Source organism: Amblyraja radiata, chromosome 7 (assembly GCF_010909765.2).
Source record: "Amblyraja radiata isolate CabotCenter1 chromosome 7, sAmbRad1.1.pri, whole genome shotgun sequence".
In the NCBI taxonomy this organism is placed as follows: domain Eukaryota; kingdom Metazoa; phylum Chordata; class Chondrichthyes; order Rajiformes; family Rajidae; genus Amblyraja; species Amblyraja radiata.
In genome coordinates, this window is record NC_045962.1 from 17,988,402 (window position 1) to 18,011,953 (window position 23,552).

The window sequence follows — 23,552 nt, forward strand, 5'->3', positions numbered from 1 at the left end:
ATGTAAAACTTACATCCAGAATACATATAAATAAGCAATAAATCAAAGTACAATGTACCAACCATCGCTGACGCTGCTGGGCACATGTGGTAAGCGTAAGAAAAAAATAAACAGATAAGAATAAACAAAATTACAATGCATTACAGTAAAACCGAATGACATTTCATGATTATTTATTTGCTTTTGGACAATTGATGATTACAACTCATCATAAAATATTATCAACATCTACTGTAAGGAAAGAATTATTCATTAAAGAGTATTATTGATGCGCTTGGCTTCTGAAATAGTGTTAATATATCTACAGTTCCAATAGAATGTTTGACGTCAGGACTACTTAAAATAACACATATTTTGTGCATTCCGTTGTTAGTTGGAAGTTTAAATATACCACATACAAAATTGCCAAGAACACTGTTCCACGAAATAATTTATAGCAAGTACATATTAGATCCACAACCAAGTATAAAAAAAGTTCATTTAACTCCTTGGAGTATTTTAAAATTAATTGAAACTGGTTTTCAAATTACAAACCACCTTGATTATTAAACAATCTGGCTAATAAATATCTATCTATATATCTATATACTGATAACAGTATCATCTTGTGTGTGTGTGTCTGTGTGTGTGTGTGCATGTGCGTGTGTGTCCGTGTATGTTTTGTATTTTCCTCAAAACGCTACACGCTAGTGATTACATTTTTACATATTCTAACTCACATTTTTACCGTCCACGCTGTACTCAGGTTCACTTAAGATTTCATCTTATATTTCCCGTTATTCACGATTAAAGCTTTAAAAACCAAAATGAGTTTTTCACAGACTGCCTGTTTCCAGCAGCATGCAGTGATGATGTCACAATGCCACTCACAGTGCACCAATCACAATGGGCTCTCAAGCTGCCGACTGCCACAATGACATCACAATGGGACGTTACCAATGGTAACCACAGCAGAATGAGAGGTTACTAAAGGCAGGCATTATTGGGGGGGGGGGGGGGGGGGGTAACAAGTGCCATTTGGCATGGGCTTCATGCCTGATGCTTCAAAGGGAACCTGATTTGGGGATCTCTAAAATTGAGGTGCTTGATCTTGGTTTGGAGCCTCTAAAATTGAAATTGGTCTGGGGCTGTTCATCAATAAGAGGGCATAGCCAAAGCAACCATAGAGGGAGAGAGGGAGGGAGAGAGGGAGGAGGGAGAGAGGGAGAGAGAGAGAGAGAAAGAGGGAGAGAGATAGAGGGAGAGAGAGAAGGAGAGAGAGAGGGAAAGAGATGGGAGAGGGAGAGGGAGAGAGAGAGGGAGAGGGAGAGGGAGAGGGAGAGGGAGAGGGAGAGGGAGAGGGAGAGGGAGAGGGAGAGGGAGAGGGAGAGGGTGTTGCACCGGACCGGTTCATGGGCTCGCCAGCTTCCTGTATTTTCTGCGGCAAAGTAGAGACCGTGTTCCAAGTGTATATGGAGTGTGTGAGGTTGCTGGACCTGTACAAATATCTGATGGGGCTGCTCCTCAAGTTCTGGTTGCATTTTTGTCCCAGGATCCTGGTGTTTGGACACAAGGCAGGAAGTGGGGAGGCCCGATCAGGGGGATCTCTCTGTCGGTTTGCTCCTGGGCCTGGCCAAGATGCTCATTCGCGGGTCCCCACTGACCCGCTCCCACCTCCCTCCCACCCCCCCTCGGCACCCCCCCCAATCCCACGCCCTTCCCACCCCCACCACCACCCCCACACCCTCCCCCCAACGTGCGGACGATTGATTGCCTCTATAAATTCCATAATTTTCCTTGTGGCAGGTTATGGGGTGATTGGCTTCGGATTGAGCGCCGACGTCGCGCCCACCCACCCCCCATGTTGGGGAATGGAGCCCAACGGGTCCCACTTGGTCCAGTATATGTATGTGTGATTAATGCCCTGAACTATGGCAAAACGGTACACGATAGTGCTACAATTTTTGGACCACCTTTCTCACAATTGTCCTGTGGTCTGTTTTTATCAAGTTTCTTTCAGATTGATGTCATATTTTACAAGTTATTCACATTTAAAACTTTACAAAATACCAATTTGAAAAATATTTTTGCAGTGGCAGTTAAAGTTATGACGTCACAATGGGATTGTAGCTCCGCCTGCTACAATGTTGCAATCATAGGACACTGAATCCTGGCATTTTTTTCCTGGCAGCAAGTGAAATTACAATTTTTTTAAAGTTTAAAAAGAGGGAGAGTGAATAAGGGTAAATGAGCTGCCCCTGCGCAGTTGGGGGAACAGGTTGCGTTGGGGGAATGGGTGAGTGGTGGAAAATTGCATTGGGAGAACGGGTTGCGTTGGGGGACCAGGCCTCCCGTGTGACAGGGACTAGTATAATTATAGAATTATGATTAACAGACTAAAGCCTTGAACAGCAAAAAGATTGAAATTATATTTTAACAAAAAAGCCACAACAGATCAGAAACAGAAATATGACTATGGTTAATGAGCTTTCGAGGTAGAGAAAATAAAACTTGTTTTAAAGGAAATAAATCTATCATGCCTGATGTAGGGATTACAAAATGTTTCTTCATTACTTTAATGTTCACTGGCATGTTCACCTTCATGTTAACAGAGCCAAACTGAAGAATTAATTGGAATCTAATTTGATTCCAGCAGGCAATTGTATTTTCTTGCCACAAAAGTGAATACACTTTCAAAGAACACAAAGTGATGGAGTAACCCAGATCAAGCAGCATCTCTGGAGAACATGGATATGGAACATTTTGGTCAGGACCATTCTTTGGACTGCAGAAGGGACCCAACCTGAAATGTCACTATTCCATGTCTTCCAGAGATGCAGCCTGACCCGCCGAGTTACTCCAGCACTTTGTGTTCTATGCAAGATTCCTGCATCTGCAGTTTCTTGTGTCTCCATTTTAATGCACTTTGAAGAGTTGTAAATCTGTGGAATTCTCTATCACAGAAGGCAGTGGAGGCAATTTCACTGGATGTTTTCAAGAGAGAGTTAGATTTAGCTCTTATGGCTAAAGGAATCAAAGGATAAAGGAAAAAAGCAGGAACGTATGTGAATGTGACTAATAAAATACCTTTGATACCTTTGATTTTAGATGCTCAGCCATGATCATATTGAATGGTGGTGCTGGCTAGAAGGGCCAAATGGCCTACTCCTGCACCTATTTTTCTATGTTTCTATATTTTATTCTCTGTTTCAATGGATATCAATGAAAATCAAAAGGCATCAATGAGTCTGATTGTGAGTCAATTGCACCGGACTGGATCTGGATCTGGATGGGAGTTCAAAACTAGGCAAGGGAATTACATATTCAAGGAACTGTCAAGGAATAATAAGAATTGGGAAGGCGTCTGCTGCATGACTTGTTCAATGGGAGAGATCCAAAGGAATTCAATTATTCGCTGGAATGGATCAAGAAGTTTACTGAAAATTATATAAACAAACTTGAACCAATAAGCTAAGAATGGTCAGTGATTTTATAAGGGTCAAAGTTTCTCCAAAGGTTTTTATAAAATGTGTAAGATAGTGAAAGTAGTTTATCCATGTAAATGACAGTATATCGATAATTAAAGACTAGCAACTCAAATTTTATTTTGTTAATATGCACTTTCTCAAAATGTAAATCCATAGAAAAGTCTGCCATCAATAGAATGGAGATTAGCATCATTAATAACTAAGGCAAGTCTAGTTATCAATTTTAAAATGTAGGATTGGCAGTTTTTTTGTTAACTGTAGGGAACAGTAGACTGACATATGGTTAAGTGACAGAGCAGCTGAATAGTGAACAGGATCAGGAGGTCAATTTGCATACTCATGTCCCAAAGATGACTGATCAAACTTTGTGCTTCCAATCATTCTACCAGTGAATGAGACATACATTACATGGGATGAAGACCTCAATTCAATTTCCAATTTCCAAATTCCCATTGGAAATTCAATTTGGAATGGGGCTCTAACTATTGTTGGATTTGGCCTTCGTCCATGAATGAAAACCATTCCTGAATTGCAGAAGTGCAGCACTTTAAAAGCCCATACCAAAGCTGCAACATTGAATATCGTGTTGATCATAGAGTGGTTTCAACTGTGAATTGTATGCTGATTAGTTACACAGCCACTTCATGCAAAAGACGTAAATCACAAGAACATGCCTTACAGGAGATGGTGCCTGGTATTCACTGTCCTTGCAGAAAGCAGAAATGGATGGGGAGAGGAAAATGTGACTGGTGTGTCGGAAGGAACTGCAGATGCTGGTTTTAACCGAAAATAGACACAGAAATCTGGAGTAACACAGCGGGACTGGCAGGATTTCTGGAGAGAAGGAATGGGTGATGTTTCGAGTCGAGACCCTTCTTCAGACTGATAAAGGAAACAGGTCATTGTTAGTTGGAGCTAGGTGAGAATGAAAAATTGGTGTGACTTGGGTGGGGGAGGGATGGAGAGAGAGGGAATGCAGGGGTTACTTGAAGTTAGAGAAATCAATATTCATACCCCTGGGCTGTAAGTTGCCCAAGCGAAATATGAGATGCTGATCCTCCAATTTGCGTTTAGCCTCACTAATAACGGAGGAGGCCTAGGATAGTGTGGGAATGGGAAGGAGAATTAAAGTATTTAACAACGGGGAGAAGGGTCTCGACTCGAAACGTCACCCATTCCTTCTCTCCAGAGATGTTGCCTGTCCCGCTGAGTTACTTCAGCTTTTTGTGTCTAAAATGTAACTGGTGGTGGAATCATGCTGTAGTTGCCTGATGTGAAGTAGAATGATGTGCTGGATGAAGAGGTTGGTAAGGTGAAAGGTCCAAGGTCATTCTACCTCAGTCCCATCCAGGTCCTTCCACACACACCCTTCATTCTAAACTCTCCCACACCTGATTCCAACTGCCTTTCACTCACTCGCTGAACCCACTGGGTAGCCTATTCCTCTCGCTATTGTTCCCATCTGCCCACCATCCCTTCCTTATCTGGCTCCACGCATCGCTCTTTATAAAAATCAGATTGTATAATCTCTATTGTCTCCACTTCACCTCCCAACCTCTGTTACCATCTCCAACCTCCTGTCCTCACACCTACCCACACCAGTCTCCATTGGCATATCAGCCCCTCTTCAATTGATTCCATTTATCAGCTCTTGCCTCACCTTTCACCTTCGCCTCTTAATACTAATACCTCTCTGTCTCAATGCAGGGTCTCGACTGGATTTATCAACATTCCCTTTGCCTCCAGAGATGCTGAGTTTCTCCAGCAAATTGTTTATTTTTTCAGTTTTCAGCATCTGCAGCCTCTTATATTTTGGTTAGAACTACTTGCAATCCATATAAAACAGAAAGCCTTGCAAACAATAGAATAGTCGTGAACTTTAGCAAGAGTTGACATTACTGACACTGAAAAGAACATGTATGGAAAGAGGCATATTAAACTGTACCCTGTATAACCATGACAATATTTCCTTGGTCAGGTCTGTGTCTGTTTCGCTAAACTATAACAAAACAGTCCTGTATCCCAAAATGCATTCTGCATTTTGTAGAATTGTTAAGCGAAAGATATTTTGCATTAACAATTTGCCAAGTGTAAATCTCTTTTAGCAATCAAGCATTCCTGTTAGATATTTTATACTTTGATATCACAGTTTCATTTGGTTTTTTTAATTATGCAGCGTGTACATTTTCTCTGCGCTGTTCGTGGTTCTGTAGAGATTCCTCTTTAAAAACAATGCACCAAAATTGTTGATCTCTGGTAACTTTTCAGGTGTTTATAATCTTGTGATGTGTAGTACTTGCACTCTTCACACTTCGCAACACAGTCAATAAATTCACTTTTTTTTAATTACTTTTGATTCCAGACTTGACTTACAATATCACATTCTTAACGACTAAATTATAACTGACAATTATTCAATGCACTACTAGGTTATTCACCTGCATTTCATCCAGTTTGGACTGAATGTCTGGTGGGAAATCTCCCCCGACTGAGATGAAAGGATCAAATGGCTCCGCGCCAAAGATATCTTTTTCTGAAAATGATAATAAAGAATGTTTTTAGCCTTGGCAAAAGTCATCATAATTATCACCATTCAACCTCCTGCCCTTGCACCCACCCTCACCAGTCTCCACCGTCATATCAGCCCCTTCTCAATTGATTCCACTTTTAAGATCCTGCCTCACCTTTCTCCTTCACCTCTTAATACTGAATATTTCCCCTCTGCACTCTCTGTCCCGATGCAGGGTCTTGACTCGACATATCAACTATCCCTTTGCTTCCTCAGAAGCGTTGAGGAGGGTTGCTCTTACTGAGACTACAGACAATATTATAAGCACTAATTATTTCAGTATTAGCTGCTCACATAAACTTCTGAAAAAAATCAATAGACTTGTAAGTTGCAAGAATAAATAATTCTTTGCAGTCTACTATTTTGACTCGACCATGAAAAATAATAGTTAAAAGCTCAACAATTGGTAATCCAGAAAGTAATACATTTTAATACACGAAAAGTCTTACTACTTTTGGTTCCTTATAACAATCTAAGGTAGTACATTTTGCAATGAAACACATACACAGGCTAATGATGAGTAGCAAAATATTTCAAAATAATCCAAAATTATAAATATGACTAATTTCCACAACTCACTGGTCTCCGATGATCTAACAGGTAAAGGAGGAAGCTCTGTGCCATTACTGGATGGTATTGGTAAAATAGGTGATGCTGGTGAGAATGGGACCATATCAAATAGATCCGTGCTTGGAGACTGAGGAGCCATGACTCTCTATAGAGAAATTAGGAAGAACACAATTATTAATACTGTGGATCATTTTATTACCTTAAAAGATAACTAAAGTTAAATCTTTTAGTTCAAACAAACCATGCAATAAAAAAACACCACCACAAAAATAACACTCTAACAGAAACTTGAAGCATCTTGATGGATGAAATGAAATGCACCGGTAACGTGTGGATTTCGAAGCAAATTTAAAAACTATAGAAAATTCCACAAATTCATTCACTCTTATTTGTGAACTCAAATTCATTTGGACTTCCTTCTTTATAATGAAAGCTTAAATTAGTGCTCTTCATTCCCTGAAGTAATGAATCCAGTATGATTATGGCTAATTCAGGGTATCAAGGACATAAAATTACTGCAAGTAAACAGAGGTGCACATCAGTGACAGAGCTAATTAATGCCAGGACAGATTCAAGGAGCTGAATGGCATATTCCTGTTCTTATGAGGAATAGAAAACAAAAATATGGGAATCATTTACGAGGAACAGTTTTTCCAATAATATTTAAGACTTTAAATAAATATGTAATATGTTTTCCCAGGAACAATTCTTACAAGAGTGAAGCTGCTGTAGTTTAATTCACCCTTGGAAAAGTAAAGCGTTCAGAAATAAAATTTACATTATGTTATCTAATTGCTATAGTGTTAGGAAAAATATATTTGATTGTGCAATTTTGATTTTATGCAGCTCTGGAATAGGTTTCCCATCTTGAGCAATTACAATGTAGAACTCAAATAAACATTTAAGAGGGTGTTGGTCAGGAATGCAAGGTATTATGTGTGTTTGAACACCAGATATGTAACTGAATATAATATTTAATAACACCAAGACTTTTATTTCAAACCTGATCATATTTTTCTCCTCAAATTATTCACTCTTCCCCCATCTGCTTGATACAGTGATTCAGGTGTCAAAATGCTCAATGCTTTTGAAAGCCTAAACTGTCAGACTGCTACATATTTAGCAAGTTTACTTTCCTGTTTATTTAATTTCACATAGAGTCATAGAGTGATACAGTGTGGAAACAGGCCCTTCGGCCCAACTTGCCCACACCAGTCAACATGTCCCAGCTACACTAGTCCCACCTGCCATGTTCGGCCCATATCCCTCCAATTCTTCCTATCCATATACTTTTTCTCCCTCCAAACATGTCCTTTTTCTCCCCCACAGTATCCTTCAGGTTCAATTCATTAAAAAAAAATCTTTTAAATTTTAAAAGGAATTAGACCTATCTAATGGCTGTTGGCATTAAATGACGTGACAACAAATTATAACCTGATATTCACAAATAAACATACTTCACTTCTTTTACTGTGAGTATTAAGTGTTGTGCATTTCAAACTAAGCCACATATAATATGTATGGTATATCTAAAGGACATAATTTCATGAAAATCACAACTCAAGTTTAGAACAAGTATAGATTAAAATAGTAGCCTAGTAATTGTAAATAAAATAATAAATTCTTGACGTGTTTATGTTTCCTTTAATCTTTGCATGTGAATACGTGGCTCTTAACTCTTGCGCAAGTTGATGGTCCCTGTGGTGTAATTTATAGTGAAAAATGAAGAGTCCAAACATGTAGCCAGGGGTGAACGCACCACTAAAAACTATCAACTATAGACTTTTTGTTTTGCAAATAGATCTCTTGATATTGGTTTGCTGGTTTGTGCCTTTCCAATGCAAAAGGACAAGACTTTGCTTATGGGTCAGAACAGCCCCACCAACCAAATAATGTAAAGAAAATCTCAACATTACCTGACATTGCCAGCTGTTAAAAATGCCAATAACCTTTTCTTCTGAATGTCACCAACATTCAGAAGCTCTCACAAAATATAAAAATCTAAACGACTATCAAAAACAAAAATAATATTAAATAAATCTCAATTGAATAAACTACCTTATGCACACACTCTTGTCCCTAACAGCTATTCTTTTCCATTCAAAGGAATGGACTGAAGGCTGTGCGGGCCTAACCTGGTGCAGGTTAACAGACAAATTGTCTTTGTGGGATGTAATAGACATTAGACAATAGACAATAAATGCAGGAGTAGGCCATTTGGCCCTTCGAGCCAGCACCGCCATTCAATGTGATCATGGCTGATCATCCCCAATCAGTACCCCGTTCCTGCCTTCTCCCCATATCCCCTGACTCCGCTATTTTTAAGAGCCCTATCTAGCTCTCTCTTGAAAGCATCCAGAGAACCTGCCTCCACCGCCCTCTGAGGCAGAGAATTCCACAGACTGGAATGCTGGAACGCAACAGGGAAATAACCAGCAGAGACTAACCATTAAACTCAAGACATCCTGTACACTAAATAATGGCAAATCTGTACAGGATTCATGACCTTTTCCAACATTGTAAAAATGTATTTTGTGTGTCTTGTTGCTTTTTATTGGTATGACTGAACGGCAAATCAAAATCCTCGTATGTTGCAAAACATGCTTGGCTAATAAAATTTGATTATGACTATGATTATGGTGTGGTAAATTGGATTAGTAAGTATGCAGATGATACCAAGATAGGGGGTGTTGTGGATAATGAAGAGGATTTCCAAAGTCTACAGAGTGATTTAGGCCATTTGGAAGAATGGGCTGAAAGATGGCAGATGGAGTTTAATGCTGATAAATGTGAGGTGCTACACCTTGGCAGGACAAATCAAAATAGGACGTACATGGTAAATGGTAGGGAATTGAAGAATGCAGTTGAACAGAGGGATCTGGGAATAACCGTGCATAGTTCCTTGAAGGTGGAATCTCATATAGATAGGGTGGTAAAGAAAGCTTTTGGTATGCTAGCCTTTATAAATCAGAGCATTGAGTATAGAAGCTGGGATGTAATGTTAAAATTGTACAAGGCATTGGTGAGACCAAATCTGGAGTATGGTGTACAATTTTGGTCGCCCAATTATAGGAAGGATGTCAACAAAATAGAGAGAGTACAGAGGAGATTTACTAGAATGTTGCATGGGTTTCAACAATTAAGTTACAGAGAAAGGTTGAATAAGTTAGGTCTTTATTCTCTGGAGCACAGAAGGTTAAGGGGGGACTTGATAGAGGTCTTTAAAATGATGAGAGGGATATCAGAGTTGATGTGGACAAGCTTTTCCCTTTGAGAATAGGGAAGATTCAAACAAGAGGACATGACTTCAGAATTAAGGGACAGAAGTTTAGGGGTAACATGAGGGGGAACTTCTTTACTCAGAGAGTGGTAGCGGTGTGGAATGAGCTTCCAGTGGAAGTGGTGGAGGCAGGTTCGTTGGTATCATTTAAAAATAAATTGGATAGGCATATGGATGAGAAGGGAATGGAGGGTTATAGAAACATAGAAACATAGAAATTAAGTGCAGGAGTAGGCCATTCGGCCCTTCAATATGATCATGGCTGATCATCCAACTCAGTATCCCGTACCTGCCTTCTCTCCATACCCTCTGATCCCTTAGCCACAAGGGCCACATCTAACTCCCTCTTAAATATAGCCAATGAACTGGCCTCGACTACCCTCTGTGGCAGAGAGTTCCAGAGATTCACCACTCTCTGTGTGAAAAAAGTTCTTCTCATCTCGGTTTTAAAGGATTTCCCCCTTATCCTTAAGCTGTGACCCCTTGTCCTGGACTTCCCCAACATCAGGAGCAATCTTCCTGCATCTAGCCTGTCCAACCCCTTAAGAATTTTGTAAGTTTCTATAAGATCCCCTCTCAATCTCCTAAATTCTAGAGAGTATAAACCAAGTCTATCCAGTCTTTCTTCATAAGACAGTCCTGACATCCCAGGAATCAGTCTGGTGAACCTTCTCTGCACTCCCTCTATGGCAATAATGTCCTTCCTCAGATTTGGAGACCAAAACTGTACGCAATACTCCAGGTGTGGTCTCACCAAGACCCTGTACAACTGCAGTAGAACCTCCCTGCTCCTATACTCAAATCCTTTTGCTATGAAAGCTAACATACCATTCGCTTTCTTCACTGCCTGCTGCACCTGCATGCCCACTTTCAATGACTGGTGTACCATGACACCCAGGTCTCGCTGCATCTCCCCTTTTCCTAGTCGGCCACCATTTAGATAATAGTCTGCTTTCCTGTTTTTGCCACCAAAATGGATAACCTCACATTTATCCACATTATACTGCATCTGCCAAACATTTGCCCACTCACCCAGCCTATCCAAGTCACCTTGCAGTCTCCTAGCATCCTCCTCACAGCTAACACTGCCCCCCAGCTTAGTGTCATCCGCAAACTTGGAGATATTGGCTTCAATTCCCTCATCCAGATCATTAATATATATTGTAAATAGCTGGGGTCCCAGCACTGAGCCTTGCGGTACCACACTAGTCACTGCCTGCCATTGTGAAAAGGACCCGTTTACTCCTACTCTTTGCTTCCTGTTTGCCAGCCAGTTCTCTATCCACATCAATACTGAACCCCCAATGCCGTGTGCTTTAAGTTTGTATACTAATCTCTTATGTGGGACCTTGTCGAAAGCCTTCTGGAAGTCCAGATACACCACATCCACTGGTTCTCCCCTATCCACGCTACTAGTTACATCCTCGAAAAATTCTATAAGATTCGTCAGACATGATTTACCTTTTGTAAATCCATGCTGACTTTGTCCAATGATTTCACCACTTTCCAAATGTGCTGCTATCCCATCTTTAATAACTGACTCTAGCAGTTTCCCCACTACCGATGTTAGACTAACTGGTCTGTAATTCCCCGTTTTCTCTCTCCCTCCCTTCTTAAAAAGTGGGGTTACGTTTGCTACCCGCCAATCCTCAGGAACTACTCCAGAATCTAAAGAGTTTTGAAAGATTATTACTAATACATCCACTATTTCTGGAGCTATGGTATGAGTGCAGGCAGGTGGGACTAAGGGAAAATAATTGTTCGGCACGGACTTGTAGGGCCGAGATGGCCTGTTTCCGTGCTGTAATTGTTATATGGTTATATGGTTATTATGAATTCCCATTAGTATTTTCTCACAGATTTCTATTATTCAAGTGTTGAAACTTAAAGCTTACTGCAGCGAGATTTAAAACTAATGTCAGCTGCTTGGATTAGAGTCAGCTTTGTGACCCGCACGCGTCAATGTGTAGGAGTTTGACAACAGAAAATAAAACCGCTGTTTGACATGCATCTGAATTCAAAACAGAAAGACAATATTCCGACTAATCTAACCGACATTTTTCAAAAAAATTTGAATATGCCAACTAAAATATTTAAAAGGAATTCTGGTAACAATTTATAGTAATATAAATTTTCTAATTGGTTATTTAAAAAAATATTTCAAATGTAATAATGCACTTACAGATAGCAACAATGGAACATTGTGTCTTAGCAAGCTATTGATCACATGCAGTACACAGTGCTCAGCCATCAAGTTTAACTGTGTAGGAAGGATCTGAAGACATTGGTTTACACCAAAGATAGACACAAAACACTGGAGTAACACAGTGGGTCAGGCAGCATCTCTGGAGAAAAGAAAGGTAAAGTTTCGGTTCGAGACCCTTCTTCAGACTGAGAGTCAGGGGAGAGGGAAACTGTACTCCAACCTGCGGGCTTCCACCAGCGAGTTTGCCTACTCCCACTTCCTCACCGCCCACCAGCAGCCCGGAGTTATCGCCACAACTAAGTTCCAGGATCAGCTCCAGGCCCACAGCCACCATGCTGTAGGCTCCAACACTGAGCCTGGAATTCGGGTGAAGCATGGCACCAGGCAGCTGGTGGTCGGGAGAGAGGCAGAGGTCAGCGGAGTCACAGGAGGAGGCCCACAGGGGATGGAGTACAGTTTCCCTCTCTCCCGACTATCAATCTAAAGAAAGATCTCAACCCGAAACGTCACCCATTCCGATTCTCATAAGGTCATAAGGTCATGTGATAGAATTAGGCCATTTGGCCCATCAAGTCTACTTCGCCATTCAATCATGGCTGATCTATCTCTCCCTCCTAACTCCATTCTCCTGCCTTCTCCCCATAACCTCTGACACCCGTACTAATCAAGAATCTATCTATTTCTGCCTTAAAAATATCCACAGCCTTCTGTGGCAAAGAATTGTCTTTATATATATGTTTTAAGTTTTTATTTCCTTTGATTACACCCATTTGGTAGTTTAGGGGTTCTATTCTTACATATTCACTTTCTTTTTCACTTTCTTTCTTTCTTGCTCTTTCTCTTTTTCAATTTCATCTTTGTTAAAATAAAAATGGAAGCTGTACAATAAATGTATTATATCATATGCTGCGGTTTATACTTTTTGTACACTGCTTCTAATAAAAATATAAATTTAAAATAAATAAATAAATAAATAAAGAATTCCACAGATTCACCACCCTCTGACTAAAGACATTTCTCCATATCTCTTTCCTAAGAGAACGTCCTTTAATTCTGAAGCTATGACCTCTAGAACCTAGACTCTCCCACTAGTGGAAACATCCTCTCCACATTCTCCAGAGTTGCTGCCTGATCCACTGAGTTACTCCATCATTTTGTGTGCAGGAAAACAATGGAGAGCCCCCACGTCAAACATATAACAGCGTACTTGCAAGCACATACATTTAAATTGCATTATCAAAATAAATCCATAGTATATTCAAAGGCTCAAACTGTTAGAAACCATAAGAAATATCAGTGCACTATGAGATCTGCATACCTTCCCCATGCCATGTTTCATGAAACATGCAAAGCAATTTTAATGCGTTATTTATTTTGACCGTCAGAAAACATGCATGTTAAAGTTACACGTGGTCGTGGAATACTGAATCCATTCAATGTTTGTTGCGAACTGCTTTTGGGTGAAGGTGATGTTAGTAGACTCTCTGTTAAGCTGGAGCCGGAAGGACTTGTTGGGCTAAGTGTAAAAGAGGCTATTTCAGGAAATAACACTCTCTCCATGTTATGGGACCAGAAGACGGTTGAGGGGCTCTGACACAACTGCAGCTGGTCTCTGGAACTGATATGCAACTGATGCTAGGAAGAGAACGGCAGAAAGAGAGGGAATGGTTGATTGCAAGATAATAACACATGTACTTCCTTTCCCACTGTTAATTTGTCATTGTTATCACAGTCTTATACTCCATTTAGACAGCATTAGATTATTAATGTAATATAACTTTAATTGTCTAAAAATAAATGCATTAGTACAGGAGTATATCACAAAAAAATGTAATAATTTCTACAATGTGTAGACACAAGGAACCGTAAATGTTGGAATTGTGAGCAAGGGACACAATGCTGGAGGAACTCAGCAGGTCAGGCAGCATCTGTGGAGGAAATGGACTGACAAAGTTTACGGCTGGTGATGCATTCAATTCACATTCATTATTTAAGAAGACGCATATCCCGGCAAACAATGAATTCAAAACAACTGTCGGTATAACAGATGTTTAGTTTCAGATGAAAAATATTATATTTGATAAAATAAAGGGATTACTTCGAAATATGTTTAGAAAGGATCACATTACTTAACACAGTTTGATTTATTACCAACAACTGTATTAATAAGCTCTTAAAGGGGGGAAAAAGCTATTCTACTAAGTCATAAACTATAACAAGTCAGCTCTGCATGATTGCAATGCAGTAGAATGATCAATTATGTTTTATAGTTGCAAGCATCTTGAAAGTACTTTAGGTGATAATTGCCCTTTATATTTTAATTGGACTATAGCAACAAGGACGGTTTTTCATTTATCCATTCAGTGGATTGTTGATATGATCATATAATTATCGGAAGTAGACAAAAATGCTGGAGAAACTCAGCGGGGGAGGCAGCATCTATGGAGCGAAGGAATAGGTGACGTTTCGGGTTGAGACCCTTCTTCAAACTGATGTGGGAGTGGGTAGGGGGGGGGGGGGGGGAAAGAAGAAAAGAAGAGGCGGAGACAGTGGGCTGTGGGAGAGCTGCAAAGGGGAGGGGAAGGAGGAAGCAAGCAAGGACTACCTAAAATTGGAGAAGTCAATGTTCATACTGCTGGGGTGCAAACTACCCAAGCGAAATATTAGGTGCTGCTCCTCCAATTTGCAGTGGGACTCACTCTGGCCATGGAGGATGCCCCGGACAGAAAGGTCGGATTCGGAATGGGAGGGGGAGTTGAAGTGCTGAGCCACCGGGAATGGAACGGAGGTGTTGGGCAAAGCGATCGCCAAGCCTGCGCTTGGTCTCACCGATGTAGAGCAGTTGACACCCAGAACAGCGGATGCATTAGATGAGGTTGGAGGAGGTGCAGGTGAACCTCTGTCCTCACCTGGAAAGACTGTTTGGGTCCTTGGATGGAGTCGAGGGGGGAGGCAAGTGTAGCTTGCCTCTCATTACGCGTTTCAAACATATTAATAAGCCTTTAATCCTTATTTAACTTTTTCTTCAGATGCAACTATTTTGTGATATCCTGACATCCTCAAATATGTTGGCAAAACTGGTTGCTGCTGAATAAAGTGCATAATTTTCTGTCTAATTTGCTGCAGTTTAGAAACAACTAAGCAATTATACTAATCTTAAATTCTCATTCATGATTTTTTGCCATTACGCAAAACAAATTATATTAACTGTTTTTGCTGCTTTTCAACCACCATCATGATTTTGTTCATGCTTTTGCCTGTGATTTTTCATGCTAAACTCCCACAATAAGTGGCAAAGCTAAGATTAGTAAAATAAGATACTCTGCAGTGTGGAAAGGCAAAAGGGAGGTAGGTAAGATCATCAAAAGAGGCATCTTGAGAATAGAGAGAAAAGGCATGGCAGTGCGGAAAGTAGCAGCTTTCGAACCATATGAGTAGTTCAGTAGAGTCACTGCTTGTTACCATTATTGCCCAGAAGGAAACTGGTAAGCAGTGGCTTAATGCTTCAGTTCAAAGCAAAGACAGATGTGAAGTTGCAATAATGACAAATTGTTTTTACTAAAGAGGCCAAAAAAATGCAAGTGCAATTTTATGCAGGAGTGAGTTAATTCTTAATATTGTAATAATGTTATACATTAAATTTTCAATGTTATATAGTTAAAAAAAAAATAATAATATTTTTCATCTCTAATTTTTCTTACTAACCTTCTACTCCTACCCTATTTTACTTTCGGAACATTATTTTAAATTTAATTTATATTTCCTTGCTTAGTTCATCTTAATGTAACATTTCAACAACACAAATAATGACCATTTGGCCATCGACACTATGCCTACTATTAGAGCTCATCTATCAGCCCCATTACCTCACTTATCTCTGTACTTTATATCCACTCACAGGCTAATCAACTCACTACTGATTCTCCTTCCTCTCACATACGCAGCAAACAATCAACAGCAGCCAATTATCTTCCCAGCACATCTTTGGGATGTGGGAAGAAACTGGGGCACTCTGGGAAAACCCGCATGGTCACAGGGAGAACATGCAAACTTCAGCGGCAACATCCGGTTGGGATCAAACCTAGGCCACTGGAGCTTTGAGGTAGCAGCATCATAAGCTGTGGCACCATACCAACAAGCAGATTCCATTTGTACTATTGAGGATTCATCATACTCATTGTTGTGTTGTTGTTTCACATACAACAGATCCCTTGTACATATTGCCATGCTGTTTCAGATGCCTGCCAAAGGCAAGACTCTGCTCAAAAGCTTTTTAGGCTCTGGCAGCATGGGATCAGGTGATTGTGTAGAGAAAGTAACAACATTTCTGATTAGGAAGTTTGGCATGTCCCCTACAACTCTCACCAACCTCTACAGATGCACCATAGAAAGCATTTAATCAGGATGTATCACAGCTTGGTTTGGGAACAGCTCCATCCAGGACCGTAAGAAATTGCAGCAAATTGTGGATGCAGCCTAGACCATCACACAAACCAACCTCCCTTCTATTGATTCCATTTATACTTCACGCTGCCTCGACAAGGCCAGCAGTATAATCAAAGATGAGTCGTATCCTGACCACTTCCTCTTCTCTCCTTTCCCATCAGGCAAAAGGTACAGAATTGTGGAAACGCACACCAACAGATTCTGGAACAGTTTCTTCCCAGCTGTTATCAAGCAACTGAATCATCCTACCACAACCAAAGAGCAGTGACTATCCACCTCTTTGATATCCCTTGGACTATCCTTGACCAGAGTTTGGTGGCTTTATCTGGCACTAAATGTTATTCACCTATCACTGTAAATGGATTGATCAGGTATTGTCTTTCTGCTGACTGATTAGCACGCAACAAAAAGCTTTTCACTGGCCCTTGGTACACGTGACAATAAACTGAACTGATATAGTGCCTCTGATGTGATTCTTGATTACCTGTTACAAATTGAGTTAACATAATAGTGTTTAGTAGCATGAAGTAAAAATCTTTCTTGCATAAATGTGATGTACATCATTCTAAAAGTTTAACAAGAAATCTGCATTGAGATGAATTGAAGTGAGAATGTCATCATTCATATCTACAAATAATCAACAGGAACTTTGTTATTGGATATCACCAAATCTATTTAATAATTTGAAGGCAGTAGGTAGCTCATATAATGATAAAAAACACAATGTTTTCAGTAAAATGTTTTCCTGGAAGGTATCCAAATTATAACTATAATGAATTTTGTAATTCAGAGAAATTTCATTTCTTGCCCATATCCAAAAACAGCTTATATGGCCTTTTTAAAAAAAAAAATGACACAAAAACAGTGTACATTATGAGAAGTTGTCTCGCCAGTACTCTGCATTTTTAACAATACTTTCCTATTTCTGAAATCCAATCCACTTGCATTTGCCTTCCTGACAACTTGATGAACCTGCGTGTTGACTTTTTCCATTCATAAACTTCAAAACCTACTTGCTTTTGCACTTTGCTCTTCTGCAATCTCGTTCCTTGGATAAATCTGCTTTAGTCTCCTCTTACCAAAATATTTGACCTCATCAAACCCCACATGCCCAGACTTTTACCCACTCACTCAACCTGTCTATATCCTTTTGCAGAGTTCAAATGTCCCCATCACTTCATGCTCTCCAACCTATTTCCATGTCATCTGTGCAGAATTTGTATGTTTTCTCTGCGACCACATGTGGTTTCTCTGACATTCTAAATGCATGTTTGTAGGATAATTGACCTCTGTAAATTATCCCTAGTGTGTAGGGCATAGAACCAGTGTTACTGGTGATCGATGTCAGGGTGGACTCAGTGAGCCTGTTCCCATTCTTATATTTAAGCTAAAGTAAGATGCAGCACTGGAGTAGGGCAATCAGGACTAGATTGGTCTACAGAACGCGAGCAGAGACTTGATGGGTTGAATGATTGTATGACTCTGACATTTTCACCTTTGTAACTGAGTTTAATTGTTCTCCAAATATGTTTTTAAATATGTCTTTCATTTTCAGACGTTTTTAAAAAAGTTCAGTAATTCTTCCTGTTCTCTATTATAAGGATTCCCAGATCTCAATGCAAAGGCATTATCTCGATTCATGAAACAAAATTAGTAAATTCTGCAGATACTCAGTAGATTAAGCAGAGGAGATAGGAATAGATTTGGCATTTCAGGTCAAATTATGTTTAATTTAATAAAAGGACTAAGAACATTTAGAAAATACATTCATTAACCACTGTCAATTGCCAAAACCTTTGTCTCGCTCAGTAATACAGGGTAGAGACAGAGAGAGACTGAGTGATACAAAAGTTTTGGTGCCAGTTGTAAGTGGTTAATGAAGGCTTCCTAATTACAGCTATTACCAGAGAGTTATGAATGAATACAGAACACAATTAGATCAACAATTGATGATAACCAAAGGTACACAAAAAAGCTGGAGAAACTCAGCGGGTGCAGCAGCATCTATGGAGCGAAGGAAATAGGCAACGTTTCGGGCCGAAACCCTTCTTCAGACTGATCGGGGGGGGGGAGGGGCGGGGACAAGAAAGGAAAAAGGAGGAGGAGCCCGAAGGCTGGGGGATGGGAGGAGACAGCAGGGGGACTGAGGAAGGGGAGGAGATAGCAAGGACTAACGCAATTGGGAGAATTCGATGTTCATGCCCCCAGGATGCAGACTCCCCAAGCGGAATATGAGGTGCTGTTCCTCCACCAAGCGGAATATGAGGTGCTGTTCCTCCATAAAGCAGAATATGAGGTGCTGTTCCTCCACCAAGCGGAATATGAGGTGCTGTTCCTCCAATTGATGATAACCAGCCTTTCAAGTCCGAGTCAGAATTGTTTACATAAAGTCAGGTAAGTTTGGGTAAGTGCACATTTGAGACAATTGTGTGTGGTTTTGATCACCTTGCTTAAAGGAGAATAGAAAAGGCATCGGGAGACACAAGGAGATTGCAGATTCTATAATCTGGAGCAAAAAGCAAAATGCTGGAGGATCCAATTGTTCAATATATCTAATTGATGAATGAATTCTTTAATAGAATCCAGCGGGTCAAGTCAAGGTTACGCAGCGGTAGAGTTGCTCCCATACAGCACCAGAGACCCAAGTTCGATCCTGACTACGGGTGCTCTCTGTACGGAGTTTGTACATTCTCGCTGTGACTGCGTGGGTTTTCCCCAGGTGCTCCGGTTTCCTCCCACACTCCAAAGACATACAGGCATGTAGGTTAATTTGCTTCTGTAAAAATTGTAAATTGTCCCTAGTGTGTAGTATAGTCTTAGTGGACGGGGTGATCACTGGTCGGAGCGGCCTGTTTCCGCACTGTATCTCTAAAATGAAAAAAGTATATGAAAAAACCTAAAGTAGCATCAGTGGAGCCTAAGGGATGATCAACATTTTGGCTCGAGACCTTGTATCAGGAATCATGTCCTTGATACAGCATCTTAACACAAAACGTCAACTATCACTACCTGCACAGATGCTGCCTGGCCCATTAAATTCCTCCAGCAGTTTGTTTTTTATTGCTATAGGTTGCCTCAAAACTGCCACAATGCTTTTCCACTGGAATACAAGGTGGAATCAGTGGGCTGTCTCAGAAAGACAGCTCTAGAGTAATATTAGCTCATATTTAGTGGAGTTTAAAACTAAATCACAGACTAGTGCATACACCAGATGACAGCTATTTAAATAAGTAATCAAAATATTAATAATATACCTTATCACAATAATATACCTTATCACATTAAAATACCTTACAGCTTCTTCACACTCTGAATCACTTAACATTAAATATCAAGCTTATTGCTAAAGATGGTGAGGATCTTGCACCTTAAGCCTATTTCTTGCCTGATCCCCAATATTAATCCCCTAAGGAAGCAACCCACTACCATCTACCCTGTTAATTTTGCATGTCCCAATGTGATCAGCTTTCATTATTTTAAACCCACTACCATCTACCCATGGCTGATCTATCTCTCCTAACCACATTCTCCTGCTTTCTCCCTATAACCTCTGACACCCATACTAATCAAGAATCTATCTATCTCTGCCTTAAATCTATCCACTGACTTTGCCTCCACAGCCTTCTGTGGCAAAGAATTCCACTGATTCACCACCCTCTGACTAAAGAAATGTCTCCTCACCTCCTTCCTAAAAGAACATCCTTTAATTCTGAGACTATGACTCTTTATCGAGTGCTGTCAGCAATGCCCAACTTTTCTTTCAGGTTTCTGTTTCCCACTAAAGCAATTCTATCTAAAAGGTTTTGGTATTGTACAATATCCATTTGTTCACTCATTGATGATTTTAGTTTACAATTTTGTGTAAATATTTTGGAGAATGTTTTGTCAATGGTATTTTAGATTTCAAGACTTCTCAAATCAAGCTCCATTGACTCCAGCTGCTGCAGAGCATTTTAATAGTGTTAAACTTGTGCCAAATCTGAGTGGAACAGATTTGAGGAAACATAATATTGACAGAAGCAATGGCTTTTGTATATATATTGTGAAATATCAAATCTAGTTGCTTGGTATCATTTTCAGCACAAACTGCAGAAGTTGTAAATGTAGGAGCTATGATTCATAAATCCAAATTTGAAACGTTGATTTTGTATTGGCTAGCAGGGAAGTTTGTCTGATAGCAGATATAGATCAGATGGAAAGTTGGACAGAGTGTTGGCAGTTGGAATTTTATTCCATGAATGTGAAGTGATGCATTTTGGCAAGTGAAACAGGGAGTGGACATAAGCAATATGCAGTAGAGTGCTGAAGGCAATCTTAGGGTTCAAATCCGTGGTTCTCTAAACATGATAATACAGGTCGATAGGCAGGTGAAAAAAGGCACCTGGTATTCCGAGATTCATATGTTTGGAACAATATCATGTTAAAGTAATCTAGTAAACCAATTTGAATAAAAATATTTTGAGTGACTTGACCCATTTATGGTGTTCATCGATTACTAATTCTTAACTGAGATGACTGGTTGATCTTCAGTATCAGCTTATTGCTATGGAATTCTATCTTGTTAGATTTGGATTTGTTAGGTTTGGCACAATTTAAAAAATCTTCCATTTAAGGAACTGAGGTCACATATTTGTGATTCTTTAAATTACAATAATATTTAACCCGATCTTTATTGGTGCCCAACATCAGAGATGCGACAACAACTTTTACGGTCTGATATTCAGAGTGGAGAAGGATTTTGCTTTGAAAAGCTGGTGCAAGGAGAGAAGGGAGTGCACTTGTAATATACTCCCACTGGGATTAGCTTGTATGAAAGAGAAGCAAAAAGAGGCCTTAATGACATGTTGTGATATTTAAAATGATTGTGGCAGATTCCTCTTGATCTCTCTTGCATTCTCTTGATTTCCTCTGTGCAGAAGTTAATGAGCTTCAGCTTGAAGAAATGCAGTGGTTTGGTATCTGCGCATGAAACTGTAGCCCATCTTCAGGAGTAAACAAGGATAGCACCACATTGGTGATGCTTAGAAGGGAAGGATTCCAGATCATGAAAGACCAATGGTTCTTCAGTATTTCAAAGAATTTAACGGAGCAACAATGACTCTTGAGATCTGATAGAATCAGAACGCTGTCTATTTTTGTGGATTAAATTAGTTGAATGATGCTTTCACAGGGACTTGCCATATTTTCTGGCGACAGGTATACAGGCTGGGTACTCCTATGACACTAACATATCTGATCAGTGCTTTGCAATCCTGTGAAAGCTGACGGGGTGGAAATCACAGACTAGTGCTGTGTGACTGCTCAGCTGGAAGATAAAAGTTAGCCACATGACAATGCCAATTTGTCACCTCTCAAAGGACGAGCATGGCAAGTGCCTGGGAAGACAGCTGCGTCTGCACTTCCTACAAAACGCACAAACGCTTGTCAGTCATAATCACAGAAGTGTCCACATAATGGGAATGTTGGAGTAACTTCATTAAATGGACTGTGACGGTTCAAAGGTGGCTCCATCATCTTCTCCAGGGCAATCAAAAACTCGCCTTTATGAATAAATTTTAAAAAATCTCATCACAAGAGTCAAGTGTGTTTAACTGTCACAGCAACAGACCAGTGAAACTCTTAGGTGCTGCAGCTTAACAGGCCCATTAACCCAGTAACACACAAATATACAATAATCAACAATACCATCAACTCATTGAAATGTTAACATGATTCCAATTGCATGTGGAAAATTGTTTTTTAACAAAAAAGTCCTTCAGCTTACCGTCTGTATAAATCACATTTAAGGTCATTTATTATAAAATAATTTGCAATGTAAGGTCTTGGATGAATAATTTAGAAGCAATTTTAGTGACTGGCTAATTATTTAATTCACTGAACTTTGACAGGACAATCTATTCTGCTGCCATGCATTGGGAATGTTCTTCACAGTTCTGTCTTACTCTTATTTTCTAATCATAACTAATTAGTATCAGCACTCTGCTTAACAAATGAAACCAGCAGAACATGAGGCTGTGAATATTTTATGTATTATATGCAGTGAATACTGAAGTGAATTATTATCCATGCAGCTTTTCATGTGGGAATTGCATGAGAGAATGAAAATAATGTACAAGTGACTCTCCTTGGTGCTGTGTGTTAATAATATCAAATAATGTTGTGCCATAGCCCCAACTGACTTTGCCACTTTTCATTCTGCTTTTCTAATGCATGCTCTTGGAAGTGATCAATTGGGGGTACTAACTAAGTTGGGTGTAGAAGGCAACTTGTTCAATATCAGATTATTTTGCTATAAGGAAATCTTCTCTTTGTGAATGAGACTGTGGTCATCTCTAATTCAGTGCAATGATGATGAATAAGTTGTCTATTGCATGGTAATCAGCATCAGTAAAACAATTGTCATCTCACAGGAAACTAACATCCCACCCAAAATCTGCACCAACAATGAAACTCTGGAAAATGTGGATTGCTTCTGCCATTGCAACTCAACTTTGATCGGCAAGTTTAGCCTCAGAGAATGCAATGTGAGAATCAGCAAAGCCTCCTGGCATCTTTGGCAAATTTAACAGAATTGGGCAATAACAAGTCACCAAACATCCTTTTATTGGATTGTACTCAGTGCCTTTCTCTGTGCAGGGAAATCTATGTTATAGTCTGAAGAACAGATTTTAATCAGCCTCCACCTTCATTGCCTTAGAAATATTGGGGAATCATTTAGGACCTGTGCATCCCCTACAATGGGATAAAATCTGTACAATCTATACAAACTACACTGAACTCCCATGGGTGTCACTGACACAGACCACATGCCGTAAGATACCAGCTGTAGGCAGTATTACTCCCATGGCATGTTCTAGTTATATAGCAGGTTGTAAGTATAGGCCAGATGACTATGTTGCTGAGCAAAGGGCAGAGGTTCAGGTTTGTGGATCATTGGGATCTTTTCTGAGACAGAGGTGACGTGAACAAGTGGGATGGGTTTCACCTGAACTGGAAGGGGACCAACATTTTGGG

The 23,552-nt window shown here is 39.9% G+C and overlaps 1 protein-coding gene across 8 annotated transcripts in view; it reads right to left on the reverse strand.

Annotated features, from left to right (window-relative positions):
- The window catches only part of gulp1 (GULP PTB domain containing engulfment adaptor 1), a 370,296-nt gene that overhangs the window by 10,896 nt on the left and 335,848 nt on the right, over nucleotides 1-23,552 (reverse strand). For all 8 annotated transcript variants that reach the window (XM_033023788.1, XM_033023789.1, XM_033023791.1 and 5 more), the window contains 2 exons: nucleotides 6,616-6,751; nucleotides 5,906-6,000 (listed from right to left, as the gene is read on the reverse strand). In XM_033023788.1, coding sequence (XP_032879679.1) covers nucleotides 5,906-6,000; nucleotides 6,616-6,751 — 231 coding nt within the window. The remainder of the gene's footprint in view (nucleotides 1-5,905; nucleotides 6,001-6,615; nucleotides 6,752-23,552) is intronic.